We start from the raw sequence: 26,441 nt of genomic DNA on the forward strand, positions 1-26,441 counted from the left end.
GCATCCCAACTGGGTGGGTCTGGCCCAGCCCCAGCTCCATGGCCTTTATTCTTTAGTAAACTTATCTCCAGACTGACTATTACTGGGGTGACTTCAAGGACACTCTTCCTTGAACTCAGACCACTAAGACTCTTCTACAAACGCCTCTGTGCCCTGTGAGCTCCTAATGGCTTTACCTCCTGGGACCAAAGGAAGCTACGTGTTATTCCCATTTTACAGGTAAGATAATAGGGCCTCAGGAAGGGTCCTACATGTCCCAGGTCAGTGAGGAGTGGATGGAGCCAGGACTCAGGCCCAGGGCAGCCTGTCTCCCCCACACCACAGTCCCCTGAGTCCAACCATTTCAGCCCGGCATCCAGAGCTGGTCTTGCCTACTCGTGCTTATCAACCACTGCTTCCAGCTCTCGTTCCCACCACACATGGCCCAGTTGCTCTAAACCCCGGTCCTGGGCCTCTGTTCCCACAGGCCCCGCTGCCTGCAGGAGTCTTCTGCCCCCTCGAGTCTGCCCCCAGACCGCCTCTGGGGGTCAGCCTTCCTTCCCAGCAGGCCTCAGGCATCCCCCACCCCCAGCCCCACCCCGGCAGCTGACACTCCTCCCTGGGTCTTCTGCTGTCACTACATCTGCAAACTGGGGCCTCTTGTCTTTCTCTGAGGGGCCTTGATCTTGGAATGTGAGAGGGGTTGTTTTTCAGAGTTCTAGAGTGTCCACATTGAGAAGGTGATGGCACCCCACTCCAGTACTCTAGCCTGGAAAAAATCCCATGGACGGAGGAGCCTGGTAGGCTGCAGTCCATGGGGTCGCGAAGACTCGGACATGACTGAGCGACTTCACTTTCACTTTTCATTTTCATTCATTGGAGAAGGAAATGGCAACCCACTCCAGTGTTCTTGCCTGGGGAATCCCAGAGACAGGGGAGCCTGGTGGGCTGCCGTCTATGGGGTCGCACAGAGTCGGACACGACTGAAGTGACTTAGCAGCAGCAGCAGCAGAGTGTCCACAGGACCAAAGAGCATGGGGGACCAGTTGTCTATCTCTCCCTAGACAGATGAGAAAACTGAGGCCCCAAGAGGGTTTGTGAAGAAGGGCAATGTGGGGGGACTTCCCTGGTGGTCCAGTGGTTAAGAACCCAACTCTCAGTATGAGAGATGCAGGTTCAATCCCTGGTCAGGGAACTAAGATCCCACATGCCATGGAGCAGCTAAGCCTGCAAGGCCAAAAAAAAAAGTCAGTGTGGGTTTAGTCGACCTCTTATGGGGGAGTGGTATAGGATGGGGTCAGCTTAGCCCTGGTTGGAGAACACTGTACCTTCCCCCACCTCCGACCCGGCTCTGAACCTGTCGGATCCTTGTCCCCTCTGAGCTCTGTTGCAGGAGTGTGATCAGAAGATGGTGACCACTATGCACTTGTCTTTTGGACCCACCTAAACGTCTACCCTCTGGGTCGAACACACCATCACTTGATTGGTTGTCTCATGTAACTAGATTTTCCCATTGCTGCCCTCATGCTTAGATAAGAAACACTGGCTTTCCTTAGCCTTCTTTGGTGATCTCCATCAGAAAGACCTAGGAAAAACACCCTTGTCGATGAGGCCAGCCCTTTGTCATGTAGCCTGGCAGAGCACTGCCCTCACTTAAGGATAGAGTAGGTCTTGACGGTAGAGCGAGGGTTTCTGGGATGGGGCAAACATTGCCAGGTTCATGTAGGGAAGAATTTTTCTCCTTAAACAGATTTTAACTTGAAAACTTGATGACAGAAGTAGCTGAGTCTCACCACGGAGAAAAAAAACAAAGGAGACCAATTTAACCTTGATTTACCCTTGGGGAGTCCATTCAGCATGCTTTGGGTGGCTGCTGGCAGACGGTTCAGGACAGGAAAGGAAGAGCTGCCTCTCTAGGGTGCCCTGTCTAGGCAGGACCCCCTCTTCTGCAGAATTCCCAGCTTCCCCTTCCCAGCACAGAGTCTTGGGTTTACTGTCTGTGGTTTTGCTGGTTCAGGGATCCACTTCTCAGGAACTTGAAATGCTTCTCAGTTCACTTCTCATCACCCCCTTCAGGGGCTCAAGACACTTGATCTTCATGTCTACAACCCATTCTTATTAAAGTTCACTTAGGGATATTTTTATACAGAGAAATGTTTATTGCTGGGGATAAAAAGGATTTTTTAAAAAAGTAGTCATGTAGGTGAGGGTTTAAATGCTGCTGTGTTACTTACTTGTCTGAGGCTGGGGTTCTGCAAATCAAAACAATGATTACCATGCTTGCTGAGAAAATAAAGTAAGGTGCTCAATAAAGGTTAGTTCTCTTTTCTGCCCAAGGAGCCCCTCCTACACACACACACACACACAGTTTTTATTTAAGAAACGTCCTGAGAAGGAGAAGTACAGTGGAGAGGGAGTCTCACGGGCTTGCTTGCAAGCCTCAAAGACTTGCTTGCAAGTCTCAAAGCCTTGGTGGCACTGCAGTCCCTGGGGAATTCCCTTTAAAGTCTCCTCACGCCTCTCATAGGCAAGAGCTGCCTCTGCTGCCACCGCCTGTGCCAGTGCAGAGTGAGATGGCACGCTGCCACGGGGCGACCATAACCTCTCTGGTCTTCCCCTTACGAGCCCTTGCTGTTGGGATGAGAGAGGTCATTTTCCAGAGTCCTAGAGTGTCCACTGATCCAAAGAGCATGGGTACCAACTAAACCCTCCCTAGACAGATGAAACTGAAGGCCCGAGAGGGGCACGAAGAAGGGCAGTGTGGGTTTAGCTGTCCCCTGACAGGGGCGTGGCATGGGATGGTCTCAGCCCTGGATAGAGAACCTCTGCCTACCCTGCCCTCTGTTCTCAGAGTGTGTCGGAGCCTGTCCCCTTGACTCGAGGTGTTTTGCTCAGCCTGTTTGTACAAAGGGGCAAAGCCCCCTAGATATATGCCACATAGATGTTGGAGGGGAGGACCTCGGAGGCTAGGTCCTCGGAGGCTAGGTCCTCGGAGCCACCTGCTTTGTGGGCGTGGCACTCACCTTTCGTCCTGTGGCCAGAGCTTACCTGGCTTTGAATTCATCCTAACCATAAAGTAGTAGTTCTGCTTCTAATGTTGAGTTTTTCGTTTGCTTGTTTCTAGAGCAAATCATGGAGGAAAATAAAAAACATGGTGCACTGGTCTCCCTTTGTCATGTCCTTCAAGAAGAAGTACCCCTGGATCCAGCTGGCAGGACACGCAGGTAGCTGCAGCTCTCCCGGGACGACTGGCTCTGGGGAGGCAACCAGCACATGGCGGGGGCGGCCCTGGATGTTCCGGGAGTTCAAGGTTCCGAACAGAGATGCTTTCCAAGAGAAGGGCCCTAACACTGCCTTGAAAATGCACATGACAATCGCCCTCTCCATACTGCGTCACCCCTTCACAGATCACACACCTCTCTCCCTTCAGTCTCTGTCTCTTTCGATCTCTTTCTTTCAATCTTTCATTTTAACTCAATAAAACAAAATCATCCGTCTTTTTAGCTCGCCTGCCATTTGTCACCCTGGACAAAGAGACAAAGCTAAATGCTTCCCCAAGTGCCTGTTGTATGCTCCCCTCACCATGCTCCTCGGGGTAACAGCATGAATGCAGATACAGTGTCTGCCCCAGAGGAGACTCGTAGCTGGTGGGAGAGACGGGCAGGTCACTCCATGAGTGTTAGACGGTGTGGAGTGCTGGATGCAGTGGCCAGGCCCTGGGCTAGCCATGAGGTCTCCAGGTGGCCCTCAGTGACAGGGGAGGGCATCTAGAGCTGTCTAGCCCACTAGCCGCGGCCCTTTGTCATGCATCATCCTTTGTAACGATGATCCATCCATCATCAGGGGGGTTTTCAGCGGCTGCCTGTGGACTTCACGGCAGTACAAGGTCTGACGTTTTTTTATATCCTCAACTACGTTGGCCTAGCTCAAGGCAGGCCGATGGACACCCTTCCTCAGTACTTGCCTGAGGGTGTGGCTCAGAAGTGTGGGGTCCACACTTCTCTGCCGGTCTCCCTGTCCTGGCACTAAGTCCCATCTTATCAGGGCTTCTCCACTGAGAGTGGAGACACCTTTGTGGCTGGGAAGGGTCATTGGTGGGGTGGGAGGTAGGAATCACATAAAGGGGGGTGCGTAGGTCCTGCCCAGACCTCTACTAGCCTTGCTCACCCTCCAGCTGTGAGCACTGCTCTGCTTCCAACTTCAGAGGAGGAGCCTGGGGTCTGGGAATTCAGGGAACCAGCCCAGAGTTGCCGTCTAGGTGTGGGGGAGACTGGGACTTGCCCTCACTCCCCTTAAAGGGCTCGTTCTGCCAGCAGAAACCTGGGCACATCCTAAGCCCTGTGCTTAGCCAACCCCACAGCATCCCGTGATGGAGGGGCGTGTGTGCCGGGGGGAAGGTCAGGGCAGGGAGGGCCCGGGCCAGAGACCCAGGGTCTCCTCCTACCTTGCTCCGCAGGGAGCTTCAAGGCAGCTGCCAACGGCAGGATCCTGAAGAAGCACTGTGAGTCGGAGCAGCGCTGCCTGGACAGGCTGATGGCTGACGTGCTGAAGCCCTTCGTGCCTGCCTACCACGGGGATGTGGTCAAGGACGGGGAGCGCTACAACCAGATGGATGACCTACTGGCTGACTTCGACTCGCCGTGCGTGATGGACTGCAAGATGGGCGTCAGGTGAGCCAGGCTTCTGGGGTGGGGCCGCCCACTCCTTGGCACCCAGCTGGCTGGCAGCAGATACTGGGCAGGGCGGTGGCTCAGGGATCCCAGGAGGCGGGGGCTTTCTGGGCGGTCCCTGAGGCCTCGTGTGTGCGAGGACGGGCCATAGGTCTGGGTGGACCCCACCCCGGTCATCTCGCATATGTGCGGAGGGGACAGGGAAGCTGGCTCTGCTCAGGACGACCTCTTTCCTTCTCCAGTGAGCCAGGGACCCAGGGGACCTGGAGGAGTGTGGAGCCTCCCCACGGAGAGGGCTGCCCATTTGGTCAGGCGGGATTGCTGGGGCGAGCAGCGGGGGCGGCTTCCTGTTGCATGGGTCACAAGGGGGGCACCTGGAGTAGAGGCTCCTCTTACCCCATTCTCCCACTCCTGCTGCCTGCCCCCATGCTGGTGAGTGGAAAGAAGGAACTGGTCAGTAGATTGTGTTGATTTGCCAAAAGACTCAAGCCTGCCATAAGGGAGCAACGGAGAAGGAAGTCCAGGGGCACAAGAGGTCCTGACAACAGGCACCAGCTTGCTGCCTTCTGGGTTGGGGCTGGTAGTGGCCCCAGCCTGGCAGCTGCATGTTCCCGGGTCAGGGGCAGGACACATGGCCAGATGGGTATGTGGGCAGCCTGTATGTGGAGTTGGGTCCTGCCACCTGACCCCAGACCCTACCCAGACAGGAGACAGGAGGAGTGGGCTGGAGGAGACAGGGCGGCGAGCAGAGCCCAGAGGCCCCGAGACCTGGCTGCCGGCCCTTCTTTGCTGGTCGGGTTTTCCTCATCTCTCAGACTCTGAACATTTCATCTCAGGAGTCACCGAGTGGCTCCTTCTCCCCAGCAGGGCAGCGGGTGGGGAAGTCCCCGCAGGCCTCAGAGAGCCGCCCAGCTGCAGGTGCCGAGAGGAGGCGGCCAGACGCCGGCTCCTCCATCCCTCCCGCTGCTCGCTGGGGAGACCAGGCTCCCAGCCGCAGAGTTCACAGCTGGAGCCTGTGTTTGCTTTGGATGGTTTAAGCAGTTTTACTTCTTAAAAGAGGAGACTGAGAAAGAGGAGTGTGTGTGAGAGTGTGTGTGCATGCGTGCGTGCGTGCAGGAGAGAAGCAGGCAAGCTGGTCAGTTTTCCTTCCCTCTTCATTCCTCCTGGGAGTTGTGTCATAAAATCAGACCCTGCAGGCTGGCTCAGTGTGTCCCCTTGGCATTGCCCCGAGGGCGGGGACGAAGGGGTCGGTAAGTATAGGTCCCAGTCTTTGCTCTGGCACTGTCCCCAGCCTCCCAGCCTTCTCCTCCCTCCATCCAGGGGTCTCACCATCTCCAGCCCACCGGGGAGGAAACAGAACATCCCTCCGTCCACCACTTGGCCACTGCTTTTCTCCAGAGTCTTAATTTCTGTGCCTGGAAGGCACTCGCGTGATGCACTAGGAAGTCCCTCTCAAGGGGAGACACATAAAAATTCTAATGGCTGTACAGTCAGACCACGGCCAAAATAAGTACACCCCGTGGGAAGAATGTGTGGCCAGCCAGTCCCAAAAGGCTGCCGGTGTGCCCGTCTGTTCCCTGGCAGGCTGGGGGGACAGGAGCCGCCCCCTCTCACCAGGGCTGCCCCCTCCCTCTGCCACCTGTCCCATTGCGGCCAGGGCTCTCGGGAGCCACCAGGAGGGCTGGGACACAGTTAGCTCAGTCCTGGGCGGAGCTTGGAGACTGAGAGTGTGGGCAAGTGAGGGCCCGAGTGGAGGGAAAGGGAAAGGTCTCCCCCAAACCAGTCCCCCTCCAGCCCCACCTTCCCTGTCTCCTGGGTCCTGAGTGTGGAGGGCCCTTCTGTGCTCCGAGTGTTGAGGACCTCTTACAGCCATCCTGGCAGATGGGCCTCGGGCCAGTCTCGGGCAGGAGCCCTTTGCCACCAGAGGCTAAGGGACTCGCCAGGGCCACGCAGCCAGACAAACACACCGCCCACCTCTGCCGCAGGCCTCTGACTGCCAGTCTAGCCTGGGCTGCAGCTTGGCCCTGCCCAGGGGCTCTGTGGTTGTCAGAGGGAGGAGGCTGGAGCCGGGGCCACCACAGACCCTGAATCCCCAGCAGGAGGGGCTCAGACTCATCACAGACTTGTCACTGTGATGGAAGGACGGATCAGCAGCCTGAGCCTCAGCCGCGGTGGAGCCCGAGGAACGGATGGAGGCAACTGTGATGTCCTAACAAGGGGCGTTCTTGGGACCCCGGTTCCACAAGGACACAGGCCTGCTTTGCTCTAGGGAGTTTTCTTCAATTTAACCTGTAACTCTGTGTCTGGAGAATCAGGAGTGTCTTCCTGATGTTGGGGCCAGAGACTGGCAGGCAGAGACCGAGCTGCCTGTAGCGCCTCTGCCCTTGTGGAAGCAGGTTAGAGAGGGTGGTGGGAGTGGGTGGCTTTGGTGTGTCACCTGTTGGCTCGCCACGGGCCGGCTGCCTTCCTGAGAGGAGCCCTCCCTCTGCTTCATCTTGTGGCTTCGCCCCTTGGCCTCTGCTCCTCCACGTGACATGGAGGCATGACCTTCCTGCGGGGGTGGGCGAGGTGGGCTGGGCCAGTGTCAGGACACCCTCAGTGGACCCCTGACCCCACCACCCGGCTCATGACCCTTGTGGGCATTTGCCCAGCCCCTTTCCTCCCTGGAAGGTGAGCAACTCTGCCCAGATTGAACTGCGCAGGTCCCTTTTCGAAGAAAGCCCTTTGTGGAAAGGGATTTGACATTGAGGCTTGCTTCCTGTTTAAGGAGTTACTGAGAAATCTTTGCAGAAGTGCACCCATCCACCCACCCTGCAGGCCCCTGCAGTGCACTCAGGAGCATTGGGATGGCAGCCCCTTCCACACCGCACACACAAATACACACAAATACACACACGGGCCAGCACGACACAAGTCGACACAGAAGCCTCCTGCTCACAGCCTCTGCCCTGAAGCTCTCATCATCACTGACCTGGCTCTGTACACGGTAGTGTTTGTGTGCATGGGCGTACATATAGTGGTGTGTGTATGCATGTGTGTGTGTATAGAGGGCATAACCAAGGCAGACCACCTCCTATGGTCTTCATCATTCCCTGTGCTGTGCTTAGTCACTCAGTCATGTCCCACTCTTTGTGACCCCATGAACTATTATAGCCCGCCAGGCTCCTCTGTCCATGGGATTCTCCAGGCAAGAATTCTGGAGTGGGTTGCCATGCCCTCCTCTAGGGGATCTTCCCAACCCAGGGATCAAACCTAGGTCTCCCACATTGCAATGGATACTTTACTGTCTGAGCCACCAGGGAAGCCCAAGAACACTAGAGTGGGCAGTCTATCCCTTCTCCAGAGGAACTTCCTGACCCAAGAATCAAACCGGGCTCTCCTGCATTGCAGGCAGATTCTTTACCAGCTGAGCTACCCAGGAAGCCCTCATCACTCTGGAAGGTCCTAAGTGACCAGGCCCAAGTTCACACCCAAAGATTTGCTTCTTTCAAGAGTTGGTCCAGTGGTTCTGGTAACTTTTTAATAGATTTAGATTTGACTAGTGTTTTCTGGGTCCCGCACTGGCAGGTTGGAGGTGTGGTGGGTGGCTGTGGAGCAAAGCCCCCGGGGACAGATGGTGAGTGGAGGCCAGGCTGGTTGTCACAGGCCACCGTGTGGGCAATGCCCACCCACACTGGCCTGGGGAGGAAACTTCCCTCTACTCAACTGACGCTGCAGATTTCTGTCTCAGGAAGGGTCACAGACAGCAGCTGAGCTCGTTGTGGGAGGTGACGGGGAGTTTGAAATAGGAGCAGGGAGGAGGGTGGGCGTCTGATGTGCAGCAGGGGGGTGACTCACCCCATTGGCCCTGGGGGTCAGGGAGGCATCTTGGGGCCAGGAATTCAGTGCCAGGCTGCCCAGAGACTGTAGCGTCCCTGCTTCTGTTATGTCCTCTGGTTTCTAGGGGACCCCTGCCAGTTGGGCCTGCAGGCTTCGTCCCCGCCCCACCCCCAACACCTGTGCAGAGGGCGCGGTGGTGAAACAGTTTGCTTAACTGTGTCTTCTCAAGGCCTGGTGTCTGAGAGGCAGGAAGAACCCAGCATGTCTCTTCTGTAGCAAAACGGAGCCCCGAGGCTCCCCTCTCCTCCCCACCGTCATGCTTCTCCCTCCAGCACTGTGGCTCCTTCAGAGACCACCTTCTGGCCTGGCCTTTTTACTCAAGAAGGTGTTCCCTCTTCAGAGAGAGCCCTCAGGATCACCAGGGAGATGGACAGGGTAGAGGGACAGAACATGCTTCCAGACCCATACAGGTTCTGGCTTCTGAAGCCCTTGCTTCTTGGGAGGGTCCCAGGCAGACGTGGGGGGCGGGGAAGCTGGGCTCTGAATGGACCTGCCTTCAGCCCCCTCCCCATCCTTACCCCAGCAGGACGAGCTCCCAAGCTGCCCTGCCTGCTCCTCCCCTGCTGGTCCTGTGAGCTTCCCCGAGAAGGAAGAGCTCCTTGGGCTTTGTCAGGCCTTCCCAGTGGTCCCGGAATGAAGTTGCCCCTGTTAGGCAAGGCTGCCCCGGTCTCTGTCAAGAGCCAACCCCAGCCCAACCCAACATGTGCCCGCCCTGGGTGAGCCTGGCTTGGCCAAGCTGACTGCAGCCCTTGGGCAAGGCGCCAGTGGGCCTTGGTCCAGCCAGCGGCCCTCATGTGGCCTCCCTTGCCTCGTAGGACCTACCTGGAGGAGGAGCTCACCAAGGCCCGGAAGAAGCCCAGCCTCCGGAAGGACATGTACCAGAAGATGATTGAGGTGGACCCAGAGGCCCCGACAGAGGAGGAGAAAGCCCAGCGGGCCGTGACCAAGCCACGGTACATGCAGTGGAGGGAAACCATCAGCTCCACGGCCACCCTCGGGTTCAGGATCGAGGGCATCAAGGTGAGGACGGCCAGCTGGGGCCTGAAGCTGCCTGAGCCGCCCAGCTTCTGGATGGGAAAGGACTGGGTCCTTGGATTCCACCACCATTCACCCCAGGGGTCCTTCAGAGACTGTAAGATTCCTCCCAGTATAGAGCCAGGGCACGGGCAGCCAGCGTTTGGGGAAACTGGCCTTCTCCTTGGTCTGAGGTGGGGTGGCCATGGAGGGAGCTGGGGCCTCGGAGCAGGGGTGCCTTCTAGCTCTGCCCAGCAGTAAGCGCTCTGCCAATGACCCTGCCTTCAGTCCAGACCATGCCCGGCATTAAGTACCCACACAGCAGGGCCCTGCCTGGATGCCAGGGCTGGGAGCTGGCTCATTCTGCCCAGGGTCCCAAAATGAGGACTTTCAGTGAGATGCAGGCAAGGGAGGGAGCCCGCTAGCTGCTTTGACATCCTACTCGTCTGCCCAGGCGGGCAGGACTAGGCACTGTTCCATCCGGGTCACCAAACACCTCTGGGGAGCCTGCACCGAGGCCACCCCTCAACTTCCAGGCCACCTCATTCTCCTTTCTTTCCCCTTCACTCATTTGAGTAGGGCCTGAGAATGCTCTCCCCAGAGCCAGGCTCCCAGACGCTGCCTTTGCTGTTGGATCTGGGCGTCTGCTCAGACGTGCGTTTCGCCCCAAGCAGCATGGTGTGAGGTGCTGGCCCCTCAGTCTCAGGCAGCCATTCCTGTCAGTGGAGGACAGTCCCTGAGCGTTCTTGGGTTTCTCTTCTCTGTCCATTCTTGGCTCGTGTTGGCCGGCCCTTGCTCAGAGTAGGGCATGACTCCCGAGCAAGTGAAGCCAGGGCAGCCTCCTTGCAGATGGCATTCGGTGGAAGTTTCTGCTGGGCAGTGGCCCCTGGGACAGCTGCTTTACGAGCTGAGAAAGCCACTTGCCCCTCCCCTGTCTTCTGAAATCAGCTGTTGCTGTTTTTGCATCCAGTGTTGTTATATGCACATCCTCTTCCTCTCAGCGCTCCTTTTCCTCTCTGGACCTGTCTGAAGCAGTCTGCTTTCCCCTTTACCTCTCTCTCCATCTCAAGCTGGATCTTCTGGTCTGTCTGTTGTCTAGCTGTGTGGCAGCAGCCCACAGCTTCTCGGGCTCTGAGAGAAGCCAGCTGCCTTCACCAGCTCTCCACCAGCCTCTCCCCTCCCTTAGTCCAGGAAAGGCCCCCCGCAGAGGCCCTCTGTGGGGTGGGGAAGGCCCAGCCACCGCTCTCTCCCTCTGCCCAGGGTTCTTGCAGAGGCAGCCACAGTGCCTTAAGCTCAGCTCCTGGGGTGCACAGACCCATGTCTGGGGGCTCCTAGGAGAGCCATCCTTTCTCACTCTTTGATCTTAAAGAACAGATTTCCTCATAGAGGTGCTAATTAAGCCTCACGTGTTGCCTGGTCTGCCTGGAACAGACATAGCACCGGGCTTAGGAAATGGGCCCATTTCGTGTGCTGGGCGGGGCTGGGAGCCGGGTGGGCTGTTAAATCTCGGCTTTCAGGGAGCCTAAGTCAGAGACCTGTAATTACAAAGGGAATCTGAACGTGGGGCAAGGGGCTTCCCTCTCCTGTGGGGAGCAAGGGCGTCCCTGGGCAGCAGGGACCTTCTGGCACCTAGGTTCCACGGTGCCAGCACCCTGGGCCTCTAGGGGCAGCAGAGGCCCGTGCGGCTCCCTCAGAGCCCCGCTGCTCACACTCGGGACCCTCAGGATGGGCAGCTCTCACGGCCCTGCTCCCCCAGCTTGGCCCAGGTGCCCCTCAGGCTTCCAGGCCTCCCTGATACTCTTCCTCTCTCTGAGACTCTGGTGCTACCTGCTCCCTCTCCTCAGCCAGGGCCCAGGTCAGGCGCCCCTCTGCTTTGCTGTCCCACTAACCGCCCCGTGCCTGGTCAGTCCAGCGCCTGCCTCCTGGTGCTGCACGCGGGCGCCTCACTGCCTGGGGGTCAATTTGGGGCTCCTGGCTCTGAAGCATGGGGTGGGGGAATGAGTGCAGTGCCCACCTGCGGGCTGTCTGCTGAACTGCCTCCCGGGTGGGTGTCCTTCTTTTCAGAAAGAAGATGGCTCTGTGAACCGGGACTTCAAGAAGACCAAAACGAGGGAGCAGGTGATTGAGGCCTTCAGAGAATTCACTAAAGGAAACCCAAACATCTTGGTGAGTCAGGTGCCCCCGGTAAAGGGGGCTGGGCCCTCTCTGGGGGTGCTTGCCCAGCCCAAGACTGAGCCGTGGTACCCATGCAGAAAACCCTGGCCCCAAACTTCTGCTTGGAAGGTGGAGAGGGAGATGCTGTGGTTGTCAGCCTGTCAGTGGGTGAACATGCGCTTGTTTTTTCCCTTCGCCAGAAACTCAGCTCCCCAGAACGTCTCCATCCCCTTCAGAGCAGCCCTTTCCAGCACTGTATTCCTCTAGCGCCCCCCCCCCCCCCCCCCGGCCCTCCTCTGCCTGCCAGGTATTACACCAAGTGCTCACCAAACCCTCAGAGCAGCCGCCTGAGGCTTGGCATCCTTGCCCCCATTTTACAGATGAGGAGACTGAGTGGTCAAGGGCACACAGCAAGGAAAGCAGGGGCCTGGCAGCCTGCTGGTCCCTGCACTCCTAGGCCTGGCCAACCCTCCACTAGGCTGAGACCGAGGGACGGAAGTCTGCGGGGGACGGAGGGTGAGATGTCACATCACCCTCCCCAGCAAGAACTGACAGGCTCTCTGAGCCTGAAGGTGTGGGTGGCATAAGTTCGTGACAGATGACTTCATTTGCTGTAGGCAGGCTGGACAGATGCTCTGAGCACTGGGATCATGTGAGGTAGGGCGTGTTGAGCCCCCACAGCCCAAGGACAGGGCACCCTGTGACAATCAGGGCCTTGACTACACCAGGGAGGTGGGCCCTGGAGCCCTCCTGAGAGGCACCTTCTCCTGCATGGGCTCGCCAGGACTGCTGAGCAGGAGGGCTGGACCCAGACAGCCCTTCTCCAAGGAGACTCAGCACCGGCTGGTACTGGGCAGTCTCCCTCCCGCCTTTTCCAGCCGAGAGACTTCGGCCTGTGGTAAGAGCTGAGGCTTCAGTCATGGGACAGGTGCCCCAGCTCAGCAGAGCTGCTTCAGAGTGCATGGTGCCCGCGCCTGGACAAGAGGGGTTTATTCCTGGCGCTGAGCCCCAGGCTGGCACTGCTGCACATGGGCATCGAGGGGACCCTGTGTGCTTGTGTGTGACGGGCTTCCCTCCTCGCAGCCCCCCAGGAGGGTGGATGCCCCAGGGCCAGCACATCTCTGTGGAGAAGCCACGGGCAGAGAGATTTGTGGCTTTGGCTCTTTTATGCTGTTCTTTTCAAAAGTTCAGGGCACTGAAGTTTGTGTCAGGAAGTTCGCACCATGGCAACCGGGCTCCCTGGGTGCTGCCTCCACACGGCTGGCATTCCAGAACAGACTTCACCCCTGTGCGAGGGGCTCCTGGAACTGACTCCCCTCCACCGCAGCACCTCCTGTCACGAAGCAGTGTGGAGTAGAGGGAGCGTGGGACCAGGGCCCCAGCTGCCCTGCCTTCATAGGGCCTCAGTTTCTTCATTTCTAGATGAGGAGCTTGAAATTATCAGAGTGTGAGGACCCTCTCATGCTGACAGTCAGTGACTCTTAACAGGCTAAAGGACACCTAACCCCACCACACCACCTCCCCGATATATTTAAAAATCTGGGCATCTTTCTGTTCCCAGATTGCCTACCGGGACCGGCTGAAGGACATCCGGGCCACCCTGGAAATCTCTCCCTTCTTTAAGTGCCACGAGGTAGGTGTCAGGCGTTTGTCCTCAGGGGCGGAGACCTGTGCTCTGTGTGGTGGGCCAGACCTTGGGGCGCGCCTGCCTGAGTTGTGGGCCTGCCCCCCACGCTAACAGACCTGCTCCCAAAGCCCGAGGGCCGTCCTTAGGCTGACCGCAGCCGGGTCAGGCCCCTCACTCCACCTGGGAACCACAGTGCAGCCATCTGCCAGGCTCCCCGGGACGGCCATGGGGCCTGTGAGCTGTGGTCCCGTCACCCTCTCCCTCCCGACCACGGGGGCTCCTCCGTTCTGAGTGGCTGTGGCAGGACTTGGGTCTCCCACACCCGAGAGTCTCTTGAGCCGCTGGAGTAGCCAAGAAGCCCTCCATCACCAACCCAAGATCTTCAGGAAAGGCAGGCAGATCCCAGGGTACCACTCTGGAGTAGGGCTCCTGCCTTCCTCTGCGGGCAGAGGGCAGCACACAGGGAGCCTGAGAGAGAGAGAATTTGGGGATTGACAGCAGTACCCGGAGGGGTTCATAAGACCCTGACTTGCTGGGGAGCCCAGGCCCACGTACGAGCACGCGCGCGCGCGCGCGCACACACACACACACACACACAGGGTCTACCATCCTGGACATTCCTCCCTGGCTCTGTTCACACTGTGGGTGGTCTTGTTCTGGATCCCATGTACTCTGCCCTGGGCATGGCCACCCTCCTGGGCTCTGCTGCCCAGGAGAGAATGGGGGAATGGAGCCGTGGGCTCTGGGCCTCACCTGAGTGCAGCTCTGCCCACTTCACACTGAGGTCTCCGGCTTTCCCGAGCCTGGTCTGCAGCAGGGTGAGGTCAGGGTGGGGCCTGGCCCTTCCCGGCCTCATCTCCTTGCTCCCCTCCAGGTCATCGGCAGCTCCCTACTCTTCATCCACGACAAGAAGGAACAGGCCAAGGTGTGGATGATCGACTTTGGGAAAACCACGCCCCTGCCCGAGGGCCAGACCCTGCAGCACGACGTCCCGTGGCAGGAAGGGAACCGGGAGGACGGTTACCTCTCGGGCCTGAACAACCTCATTGACATCCTGACAGAAATGTGCCCCAGTGCCCCGCTCGCCTGAGGCCCCGCCTCACCACCACCCTGGCCTCTTCTCGCCCTTGCTTTCCTTCTCCTTCTGAATTTTCCCTTCACTCCCCCACTGGGTGCAAGCCCCAGAACTGACCCTCCTGATCGATTGGCACTACAGGACACTTTGTAGAAGAGATGTGATTTTCTAATTACTTCCTAATTGAAGGGCTTGGAGCCGGGGTTTCCACTTTCTTTGTCAGTAGGATCTCCTACTAGCAGAGAAGTGCCCAAACCCAGGGATGGCCACCTGCTGGGAGGCCAGTAGGGTTTAGAGCTGGGGGGAGGCTCAGGCAGCCATGGAGTTCCTGGCTCCAGAGGGGACCCTAACAGAAGAGTACCCCAGCCTCTGGGCAGGTTACCTGTGGGGGCCTGCTGCCCCCTGGTGGCTGGTGCCGGTGATGGCACTGTTAGGTGTGGCCCGCTTCTGCCTTACCCTTTGGGGATGGGCTGACTGTTGCTCTGGACATGGGGGCCTGCTGCCAGGCTTTCTGGTATTTGGGGCACAAAACCATGTTGGCCATGAGTAAAAGACTCTGCTTATCAGCTGAGGGACTCCCAGAGATGCCCTGGTGGCCTTTGTAGGTCTGCCAAAGCAGGGACCCCTCCCATTGGGTATTGAAACACCCCAGCACTGGGATAGATCCAGGATCCAAAAGTCCCAGATCCAACTTGACTGTGCTCTTGACATTGAGCTTCCTGGGAGGGCGCAGGCAGGAGCTTTGTTCTTTCTTCTGTGGTCTTGGCATGAATTCAGGGGGACACTCTGCAAACCTGAGCTTTCAGAGCTGTCCTCTGACCCCCAGGGCCTTCCACCTGTGCCTCCCACTCTCCTCCTTACTTTGAGCGGTCCTGAGGGCTGGATGGCAGCGGGCCAGAGCCCAGGCAGCCCCAAGGGAAGAAAGAACCTGCAGAGGACACTCCTGTCCTCTCACCTCCCCACTTCCTAGTGCCAGCTGGTCCCCCTGATGCACAGCTGGGGCTCTCATGAAACCCAGAGTGTCCAGCAGTTAGGGGGCAGAGCTTCAGGCCAGTGCTGAGCAAGGACGAAGCAGGACATTGGCTCACTGGCATAATTTTCCCCCTGAAATAGCAGCCTGGAGGGCTTAGACCAATTTCCCAAATGTGCTGTGGGCAGCTTCCAGAATATGTGGAAGGTGCCAGGCATCTCTTCCTGGGGTTACTAGGTTGTTTGAAGATTCATAGGGAACCACTTGTAAGCCTTATTTTAGTTGTAAAACAAGTAGGTCTGTATTATTGAGAAGGATGTAAATCTTGCATGACTTTTAAAGAACAAAACTCCAGCTCTGTGGCCGTTTGGTACTGTGGCCCAGGTGCTGCTGCAGGAGGTTGGACCCATTGCTCTGCAGGGAGATGCTCCAGGGACACATGAAGTGGATGTGTCCCCAGGTGTGTGTACCTGGAGGACCAGTCCACAGGGAGGGCTTCCTGGGCTGCCCGCTGTCACCCCAGGGTCTCTGGGGGAACTGTCAACTTGCCCACGTGACTTACGTTTCCCTTTTCATCCTGGGTGAGTGACAGTTGGTGGGGGCGGAGGGTGGGACACACGAGGATGTGTAAGTACAGATTTTAAAAAAGGAAATCACTTTTCAACTTCCTGGCTCTTGTTCAAAACAGCAGTGAGCTCCCGTGTGGGCTGACTTGCTAAAGGTCACACCCCCGCCCGGCTGAGCACTAGAGAGCTCGTGACACCACCTGACCCTAGAAGGCAGAAGCGCCAAAGTCAGCTCAGGGTCTGGGAGCTGTGGTCAGCTGGGTCAGAAGGGACCCCAGGGGTCTCTGCTGCAACTGTCTGGGAGGGTCTGGGACATCATGAATTCAGATGTAAAGCCCCACTAGGGGCTGGTCGAGTTACCCTCATTCTATCTAAGAAAAAAAGTTTGCTAAAGCAAAATAATGCTATGAACAAAAACTACAGGGGACCAGCTTAATCAATTGAAGAGAACAAACTTTCCAAGCACTTTAAGCAGACGCCAGTTGTTTGCAAACAGTGTGCTAATATACAAGTGATTTGTTCATTAAAGGTGCCCCCGAGGCCCTCCTCTTGGCAATTCTTTGCTTTGGGTGACACGTATATACGTGAATGGTAGAAAGCGGTATCTCTGTGGGGTTATTCTATTACCTAGGGGTTTGAGGGGTTTGTATTTCCCATGCTACTCCTGCACACCTCCTCTCTCGCACCCCATTCCCCCCGCTGTCCCCCACTCCTCCGTTGTCCAAGCGGGCTGGATGGATCCTGGAATGGGATTCAGGCAGTCTGCAAACCTCCCCCAGCCAGCCCGGTCCAGGTAGGGACCCCCTGGGTCCTGGCCCTGCAGGTGTCAGGAGGGAGGGCCGAGGTGTGCACACCTGCACACAAGTGAGTGGGTGGCCCCGTGGGGCTCCTGGGGTTCAGCACTGCTCAGCAGTGGAGGGGGGTTCTCAACTGCTTGTCCCAAATGTGCTTTTAGTATCATGTAAGAGGTTTTTAAGTTATATTTATTTTGTGGGTTTTTCAATTGCACAAAACACTAAATCTGAGAGGCTGGATGCTATTTCTCCTTTAAAGCTCTGCCTTCTTTCTGAACGTCTTTTCCCACCCAGTGGAAAAAGCCCGGATGTAGCCTTGGCCACTGCCCCCCTCCCCTCCCAACTCCCCATGGACTCTTTCCACCGCTAGCTGTATTTAGCTTTGAGTTTCTCTGCGTCTGGTCAACCCCCGTGTGTATATAACCCAGGCCCTTGCTTGGGAAGAAGCGAGGTGCTCACCCCCTGCCAGTGCCTTTTTCTGGAGAAGAAGACTCCCCCGGCTGTTCTCCTTCCCTCTGCACCCCTCTCCGCGCCACACCTTTGGAGAAAACTGAGCTGTTACAGACCCCCGCAGCGTGCCTGCCAAACAGACTTTACACGCCCTGTGCCTTCCTGAATAAAGGCCCTGGAGACCATGGTGCTGGGCGCCATCTGTGTACTGTCCCTCCCGCCCCACGTCCTTGAGGGGTGTCTGGGGGCGGGGGCAAGGGTATCTTTGTAAGTTGGAGGATCCAGTGGGGCTCTGACAACTCCCAGGTTTGGGGGTCAGATTGGGTCATATTTTAATCGGCAAAGGGTTTTAAACACTTTTCAAAACTCTTTTCTACTCTTCCCATGAAAACTTCACATAGTATCTCAGGGACGAAGCCACAGTCTGCTCCCCCCCGGAGCTGGCAGAGTTGCCAGCAGCCTTTGCTTATGCAGCCTGGCTCTGGGTGCTCGCGTCTCTAGTCCCCTTGGATCCCGGTATTGGCTCCATGAGTAAAGCTGTATAGTCTACCAGTGGGGAAACTGAGGCTTAGAACAAACACCTTGCCCTGGGTAATAAGTGGGAAGCAGGGATTCAGATCCAGAATTTGCCTGTTTTCAAAACCAATTCTGTCTTCTCCCTCCCTGGGAGGACGTCTGGAGGGCAGAGAGCTTGTCTTGCCTTTGTCATGCATCCCAGGCACTGAGCACCAAGCCTGGCACATAACAGCCGCCCAGCGAGGGTTTGGTGGGCTAATGCACGGCCGTGGGGCTGGGTTGGCCGAGGAGGACCACTGAGAGCAGGAGCCCTGGCAGCACATCAAGGATTCGCCGTGCCCTTCCCTTCAGGCCTCTCCTAGCTCTGGATTGCTGGCGGCTTCATTTGCAGAATCCAGCATTCTGTATCCAGGGGGCTGGTTCATCCTTATCATTTTGAAAAATTACAGGACAAAAGCACAAAACAGCCACAGTGCCTTTGTACCTTCTGTCCCTCCTGGCTGGACTGCTCTCCCCAGGTTATCCCGTGGTAACTGTGCTCATTCTCACGCCTGTATCTCATTCCTGTCCCTGCCCCACACTAGCTCTGTGGGCTCCAACCAGGTTCATCCCAACTGCTTCCTGCCCTTCCTTTCCTCTCAGCCCAGAGCCCTGGGATGTGCCCATGTGCCTGTGTAACCCTGAAGTCTGGGGAATTTAACAGTCCCCCTTCCCGTGGTACAAACCTTTCCCCAGTGGGAGACAAGCACAGGTCACTAGGTCCCTGCACCTTCACCACACACCCACCTGCCTGATGGATGCAGCTCCCCAAAGGTCCTATCAGATCAGACCAGCAGCTGGTCTTCATTCTGACAAAGAAGCTTCATTGGAGAAAACTGAGCTGTTCCAGACCCCCGCAGCGTGCCTGCCAAACAGACCTTACTCGCCCTGTGCCTTCCTGAATAAAGGCCCTGGAGACCATGGTGCTGGGCGCCATCTGTGTGCTGTCCCTCCCGCCCCACGTCCTTGAGGGGTGTCTGGGGGCGGGGGCAAGGGTATCTTTGTAAGTTGGAGGATCCGGTGGGGCTTCATGCTGACAAAGAAGCAGGAAACAAGCCTCCTCCTCAGGCTTTGCTCCCTGGGGAACCTCAGCAGAGATAACCATCCTTTAGCTCTTGGCTCCCGTGTTAACTCCTTGGAAAAGTCTCTGACCCCCTGGCTAAAGCAAGCGCACCCCAGCCACACTCATCTCCCACATGCTGCTCAGTGTTCCAAACCATCTACAGGACTTGGGGTCTGTCTCCTCCATTCCGAGAGCAGAGACTTGACCTTTTAACTACAGTTTTCCACATTTTGCAGTGCCAGACACAGGGCAGGCGCTCAGGCAGTGTTGATGGGGTCCCTGAGCACCCGCAGTGACCATGGCTTTCGGGCACACAGATGCCCCTTCTTAGGCAGGAGCAGAGCTGCTCCCAACCGGCATGGATTACCTGGCCTCCATCCTCTGCCGCAGCCTTTGTGTCTGTGCCTCTTTCAGCCATCTGTTCTGAGTGTCTTTCTCTAGATCTTGCCATTGCCAGTAATTGCCCAGTAGAGGCACTAATGGAGAATACTCCCGTATTCTTGCCTGGGAAGTCCCATGGACAGAGGAGCCTGACTGGCTCTAGTCCATGGGGTCGCAGAGAGTCGGACATGACTGACAGACTAAAGAACAACAACCAAGGCTCACGACAGTGCTTTCTGGGGTGGATGAGTGTCACTCCCTCTCCTCACCATCATCACCCCTACCCCCGCCAGGCTTTGTGATCGCTCCCAACCCATGTGCAGCTCCTGCGGCCATGAAACCCTGGCCTCATATCCGCCTGGTTTCCCTGCTCCGCCTCCTATGTCTCCAGCACAGACGGATGGAGACATCGCTACAACCCACCAAAGGTGCCATCTCTACACCCTGCCTGGGACCTGGGCCACCCACTCGACCGGGGCTCCTCTCCAGCTGTGCAGTCAGGGGACCAGGAGCATCCAGGCCTTCTCAGCTTCCGCACTCCTCACCCTGCTAACCTGGAGTGGACCCTACATGTCCCCTAGAGGCTCGGGCCACAGAGAAAGGACCAGACCCCAGGCCGTGGGGACACAGAGGAGCAAGGGGACCACTAGGGCACACGTGCCCCTGAATGGGGAATAGCCATCCTCTGGCTTACTTAATGGGATCTTGGGTCTTTCCGCCTGCTTCAGACAAACTGCAGTGGCCAAGGTGGCCCGTCAAAGCCTGCCTGCCCTGGGGAGGGAGAGTCAGCACGTGAACCAGTGGAGCTCAGGGACCCTGCTGCCTACACGCCACACACTCGTAGGTGGAGACAGGATGGGCCGGCGGGGGCCGGGGGGCGGGGTGTGGCGGAATCACTCCAGTGCGGCTCCACTTCCTCAGAAGGGTTTGCCCTTAACGCAGCGGGTAAGTGCAGACCCGTCCAGAACTAAGTCACCTCACGTACCTCGGCCAATCACAGGGGCCTGCCCCTGCTCACCTTCCACCCGCGCTCCACTCCACCGGAACAAAGCGGGAGAGCCCTGGGCACAGACATGGCCTGGTGGGCAAGCTGATACCACCACCCCACCCTGAGGTTCTGCTTCCTAAGGGTGACCAGCTGTTGGGGACCTGTGTGGTGGGGAACTGGAAGGCCAGTCACCCTGCCGCTTCCCAGAACCACTTGTTGTACCAGCTGCCTTGGCAGGCTTCCCTGAAACATGGACGCCAAGGTAAAGGCTGATGTGCTAACACTTCATTGGGAAGAGCAGTCCCTGGGGGCAAAGGTGAGGGGTGGGGTAATCGAGGCAGGGATGAGGGCAACATGAACAGGAGGGAAGCTTACAGAGAGGCCTTCATGCTAGGGTCTGTGGTCGGTCCTACGGGGCAGGGAGGAATGGACATCCCCACTGGTTATCTCTGCATCTCTGGGGTGACACTCCAGCTCCTTCAACAACCTGAGCACAGGTGCCCGTGCTGGGTCAGTGCTGGGTGGGGGTAGGGGGTGGGGGGACGATGTGCCTCCTGGACTGTGGGGGGCAACAAGGGCTTTGCTGGGTTGCTCTGGTTTCTGGGGTGCTATGGGAACTAAGTCTGGTGAGGAGCTTTTTTTTCCATAAATTATACCAACAGGGCAGCTCCCATCTGACACTCCTCTCTTCTGCCTCTTGCATTTCCCTGACTGAGGGACTTACCCCACACTCAACTGGGCAGGACACTGGACACATCAAACCACCCTGCAGGTGTGCCAGGCCTGGGGAGGTGAGAGGGGTCAAGAAGAACAGAGCTCTCTGAGAGTCTACAAAGGGCCAGCTGGAGAGTTTTCGGCTGTCTGGACAACATGGAGGCTGCCCCAGGGATCAGCAGGAAACCTCCTTGAGATAGTATGAGGCCCAGCGGTTAGGGGAAGTTCTTGGGCGGTGTGGGCGGAAGGTACAGGGAGCCCCTTACCTGCCCCCTAAGCAGGTGTGGCCTGCTCAGCCAAGGGACCTCTCTTCCCACATCTGACATGGCCCCAAGGTCTCCCCAGGAATGTCACTGAAATCAGGGGAGTCATGTGGCTTAACCCAGCGGTCTTTCACCTTTTGAGGGTCATGGATGCCAGAGATAATCTAGAGCAGTAGTCCCTAGCCTTTTTGGCACCAGGGACCAGTTTCCTTGGAAGACAATTCTTCCAGGGACTTGGGGTGGGGTTGACCTGGGGGTGGGGGTGTGTGTTTCAGGATGATTCAAGTGCGTTGCATTTAGTGTGCACTTTAATGCCACCACCAATCTAATACCTCCTGAGCTGACAGGAGGTAAGGTCTGTGGCCCAGAGGATGGGGACCCCTGATCTAGAGGGAGCTATGAACCCTCTTCTCAGAAAAACGTCCATGAGCATACGCACAGACAAATTTATATATGAATGCAGGGACTTCTAGACACTCCACAAAGCCCCTTGAAAAATTCCCAGATAGTATATGGGCCCTGGCTTAAGAACTCTTGGATTGTAATTGCCCTTCCCAACAATACATTATGGACATGTGCCCCACCCATCCCCTCACTGCAAGGACGTATCTGTGCATGGGAGACTTGCCCGGCCTCTGCACCCCCTCCATCCTCCCCTCACTGCAAGGACGCCTCTGCATGGGAGACTTGCCCAGCCTCTGCACCCCCTCCATGCTCTCCCTTAACCATGCGACCTTCTAAACAGGCACCATCTTAGAACTGCAGTCCATCTGTCTTTAAGCAGAGCTTTATGGGAAACAGCCATGCCTGTTCCTTCATGTACTGCATATGGCAGCTTTCGTACTAAAGAGCAGAATTGAGTAGTTGCCAGAGACTGAACAGCTGCAAAACCTAAAATATTTACTATCTGGCCCTTCACCAAAATGTCCTCCAACCCCTGCGGTGACTGCTGATGAAAAATTGCTACCTGTCAGGCACCATATCAGGTGACTTAAGGCTACAGAAAAACTTATAAAACTTCACAAAATGGGCTTTGTTAATCCCATTTTGTATACAAGAGACACAGAGAGGGTGAATAACTTACCTAAGGTCACGCAGCTGAATCAGTTTTTGAACCAAAGCTCTAGATCTTTCCATGACCTACATGACCGAGCCTCCCAAGCAGCCACGTTTGTCCCCACACTGGCTGCATCACAGGATTGCTGGGATGGCTTGTTGTCAAGCCGTAAGTCCTGGTTTCGGTGACGATAAACCTGACCAGGCCCTGGGGATGTTCATCCCAAGCATGGCTTCTCCTAGGGGTGGGTGCTGAGCTGCAGAGCCCCCAAGACCAAGAGGCTGCCCCTGGTCTCCAGCCAGCCTTGGGGGGTTGGGCGGGGGGGGGACCCTGGATCAGGAGCTGTCTGATGAGGCACTGTTTGTTCTGGACTCTGAGTGACCCTTCAGGGAAGCGCAGCCTGCACAGCACCGTGACGCCACTGCTCGCCCCACCCCAGCCCAGCGGCCTGTGCATGTGCTGGCTCACGGGGGGCCTTTCCACAGAAAAACAGAAACCGCATCCTAACTTTTGAAAACACCAGGAAACCGCTCACGCGTCATTTTTCTCTCTTTACTGTGATGGTGTTGGCCGGCTCCTGGCTTCAGCGGGACACACGGAGGCCTGAGATGACAAATTCAGCAGAGAAGTCAGGGAGGGAGTGGAAAGTGCTGAGAAGAGGGCTTTCACTCTTTAGCAAAAGGTGAGGGCTTAAGGTTATCTTTTTCTAATGAGAAAATAACTAGTTTGATGTAATACTAACAACAATAATAACCTAAGAAAGGGAAGGGCTTTCCTGGGTAGGTGCCTGTCTCCAAACGTAACCCAAAGCCATACACTGGGCGGCTTCAACAACAGGGATTTATCCAAGTTCTGAAAGTCCTGGATAAAGGTCTGGCGGGGACTGGGTTCCGGGATGAGCTCTCTTCCTGGCTTGCAGACAGCTGCCTTCTCTCTATGCCCTCACCAGAGCAGCGGGTGGGGAGGAGTCAGCTCTTGTGTCTCTTCCTCGTCTTCTAAGGGCACCAACCCTATCTGATGAGGTCCCCACCATTATGACCTCACATAACCTTTATCAGGCCCTCACAGGCCCCATTTCCAAATACAGTCACACTGGGGGTTAGGGCTTCAGCATATAAATGGGGTGGGGTGAGGGTGTTGTGGGAGGGGGTGGGGGGGTTGGGAACACACAAACATTCAATCCATAACAGAGCCCCTGTGCTACCTAATACCTAGGGCTAGTTCCACCTCCACCTTCCGGTCCCGAACCTTCCAAACTCGTGAATGAATAAAGCAGTTTGAAGGGTAGGGATGGGTCATGCAATGCTAATTTCTGTGGTTTGCGATGTGGCAATATGTATTTGGGTTATTTTAAAAATAGTTTCTGCAAATCATGGACAACCAGTATCTTACTGAGACAATTTGCTGTTGACAGCAGCCCTGTTTTATTTCAATGGGAGAAAATGCCCAAGTTTAGTCATGCTTTAGAGAACACGTGCTGCAGTGAAATCAAGACTGCAGCCTACAGAGGCTGCTGAAGTAGAGAGCAGTCAGAGGAGGGTGCCCCCTTCTGGACAGACATGTGCATTACAATGTACAGGAGGAAATGGAAGATGATGGAAGATGGGTCAGTCAGTTCAGTCCGACTCTTTGCGACCCCATGAACCGCAGCACGCCAGGCCTCCCTGTCCATCAGCAATTCCTGGAGTTTACCCAAACTCATGTCCATTGAGTCGGTGATGCCATCCAGCCAACTCATCCTCTGTTGCCCCCTTCTCCTGCCCTCAATCTTTCCCAGCATCAGGGTCTTTTCCAGTGAGTCAGTTCTTCCCATTAGGTGGCCAAAGTACTGGAGTTTCAGCTTCAACATCAGTCCCTCCAATGAACACCCAGGACTGATCTCCTTTAGGATGGACTGGTTGGATCTCCTTGCAGTCCAAGGGACTCTCAAGGGTCTTCTCCAATACCACAGTTCAAAAGCATCAATTCTTCAATGCTCAGCTTTCTTTATAGTCCAACTCTCACATCCATACATGACCACTGGAAAAACCATAGCTTTGACTGTATGGACCTTTGTCGGCAAAGTATTGTCTCTGCTTTTCAATATGCTGTCTAGGTTGATCATAGCTTTTCTTCCAAGGAGCAGGCGTCTTTTAATTTCATGGCTGCAGTCACCATCTGCAGTGATTTTGGAGCCCAAGAAAATAAAGTCTGACACTGTTTTCATGATTCTTCCAGCCTAGTTACGTCTTAACTAATGTGGACACAGTGGCCATGGCAGTGTTGAAGGAATCACCAGTGGCCATTACAGAGGGTTTGCTGGGGCCAGTTGGGGGGGATGATGGTGAGCATGGTATATACATTACCTCACTTAACCCTTGCAACACCCAGCTGAGGGAGGTACTATTCGTATTATTGCCCATGTTGTCTAAATTAGAAAACTGAGACTTAAGAGAAGTTAGATAATTTGACCAAGATTATACTGCAAGAAAATCCCAGAGCCAGGTGTAAAGCGAGGCATGGAGGTGGGCAGGTAAGCGGGCGGGTGCAATGCACTGTGCGAGGGCCGTGCAGGGGTACACATGGGGCTCTACAGGCACACAGGGAGAGCACCTGCTCCCGGGGAGGGGCAAGAAGGGCCATACAGGGGTACACATGAGGCTCTACAGGTACACAGGGAGGGCACCTGCTCCAGGGGAGGGGCAAGAAGGCCACACGAGGACACGGGTCAGCTGTCACTCCAGGCAGCAGGAGCAGAGGATCTGTATGGAGCCCGGGGTGGGGGTGGGGGGAACACGTGGGGACGGGACGGGGAGAAGGGTGTGCCCAGGCACACTTCTGGTGCTGTGTGTGGACTTTCTCCCACCGACCAGAGGCTTTTATGCCAGGGCGTGATGAGATCACATTTGTAGTGGTAGATGGCTCTGGCTGCCTGTGCCTTGGGGCTGAGTAGAGGGGACAGACGAGGTGAGGGGACTCATTAGGAGGTTAAGATAAGCCAGAGGGTCCTGAAAAGAGGTGGAGACCATGGACTGAAGAATGTGAGAGGAGTAGTGTGGGTGCCCATGCACACATGGCTGTGGGAGGGCTGGGCTGGGGTGCCCAAGGGTGACCAGCTGGTAGACTGGGGCAGGGGAAAGGCAGGAGGAAAAGCAGGACTAGGGGTGGGCAAGGAGGGGAGAGTTTAGTTTGATGACTTGAGATAGAGGTACCTGGGCAACATATCCAGGTGGAGCCGTCTGCCGGCAACTAGGCACGTGGGCCTGGAGTTCAAGAGCAGGCCTGGGTGGGGAACGGGCTTCTGGAGTCATGGGAATAGACTGTGGGCTTCCCCAGGGAGGCTGGAGCAGGGAGGATGTTCACAATATCATAGTAAGTGACGAAAGCAGAATTCAGAATTGTATGTGCTATTTGGCCCGAGTTTTAGAGTTAAAAGGAAAACCTCAGATTATTCACAGTGCTTTTTTTTGAGTGATGGGATCATGAGTGTTTTATATTTCCTTCCTTACAGTTTTCAGTTTAATCAAAAATTTCCCAGCAGACATAATTTGCTTTCATAATCAGAAATATGTACGTGTGTATGTATTTTGGAGTCGCAAAGAATTGGACAGGACTTAGTGAATGAAGCTTCCCTGGTGGCTCAGATGGTAAAGCGTCTGCCTACAGTGCGGGAGACCTGGGTTTGATTCCTGGGTCGGGAAGATCACCTGGAGAAGGAAATGGCAATCCACTCCAGCACTCTTGCCTGGAAAATCCCATGGATGGAGGAGCCTGATAGGCTACAGTCCATGGGGTCGCAAAGAGTCGGACATGACTGAGCGACTTCACTTTCACTTTCAGTTTAGCGAATGAACAACAATGTGTTTTGTTTTTAGTCACTACCTCTGAAACCAAAATGTCCTTAACCCTCCCTTCTGAGCCCCCAAGCCCTGCTCTTTGGGTGCTTATCTCACACTGTTGTATTTGTTCACCTGTGGGAAAGTCTGAGTCCTCATCATCCTGGGGTCCTCAGCTCCAGCCCAGAGCCTGGCACATAGAGGCAGCATGAGAAATCTTGCATCAGTGGAAAAAGCAAACATGAAGGCCCACCACAAAGCATGTACCCCAATGGCCAGGCAAGACCAGGGGCTCCCAGGAGCCCTGACAGTGCCCTTGCCAGGATCTTAGGCTAGGCAGGGGACAGGAACTTGCTATTTAAGGAGCTCTCAATCCTTGGCAAAATCTGTTTATAAAGAAAAAAATCTAACTATTTGTAAATGTTCA

The 26,441-nt window shown here is 56.1% G+C and overlaps 1 protein-coding gene across 1 annotated transcript in view; it reads left to right on the top strand.

The window, feature by feature from the left end:
- ITPKB (inositol-trisphosphate 3-kinase B) overlaps positions 1–17,365 on the top strand; it is a 105,062-nt gene extending 87,697 nt beyond the window's left edge. Inside the window, exons 3-8 of the mRNA XM_006046084.4 lie at positions 3,104–3,203; positions 4,436–4,649; positions 9,344–9,548; positions 11,607–11,708; positions 13,258–13,329; positions 14,198–17,365. Of these exons, the coding sequence (XP_006046146.1) occupies positions 3,104–3,203; positions 4,436–4,649; positions 9,344–9,548; positions 11,607–11,708; positions 13,258–13,329; positions 14,198–14,413 (909 nt within the window). The 3' untranslated portion in view covers positions 14,414–17,365. The remainder of the gene's footprint in view (positions 1–3,103; positions 3,204–4,435; positions 4,650–9,343; positions 9,549–11,606; positions 11,709–13,257; positions 13,330–14,197) is intronic.
- Positions 17,366–26,441: the final 9,076 nt, after the last annotated feature.

Source organism: Bubalus bubalis, chromosome 5 (assembly GCF_019923935.1).
Source record: "Bubalus bubalis isolate 160015118507 breed Murrah chromosome 5, NDDB_SH_1, whole genome shotgun sequence".
NCBI classification, from domain to species: Eukaryota; Metazoa; Chordata; class Mammalia; order Artiodactyla; family Bovidae; genus Bubalus; species Bubalus bubalis.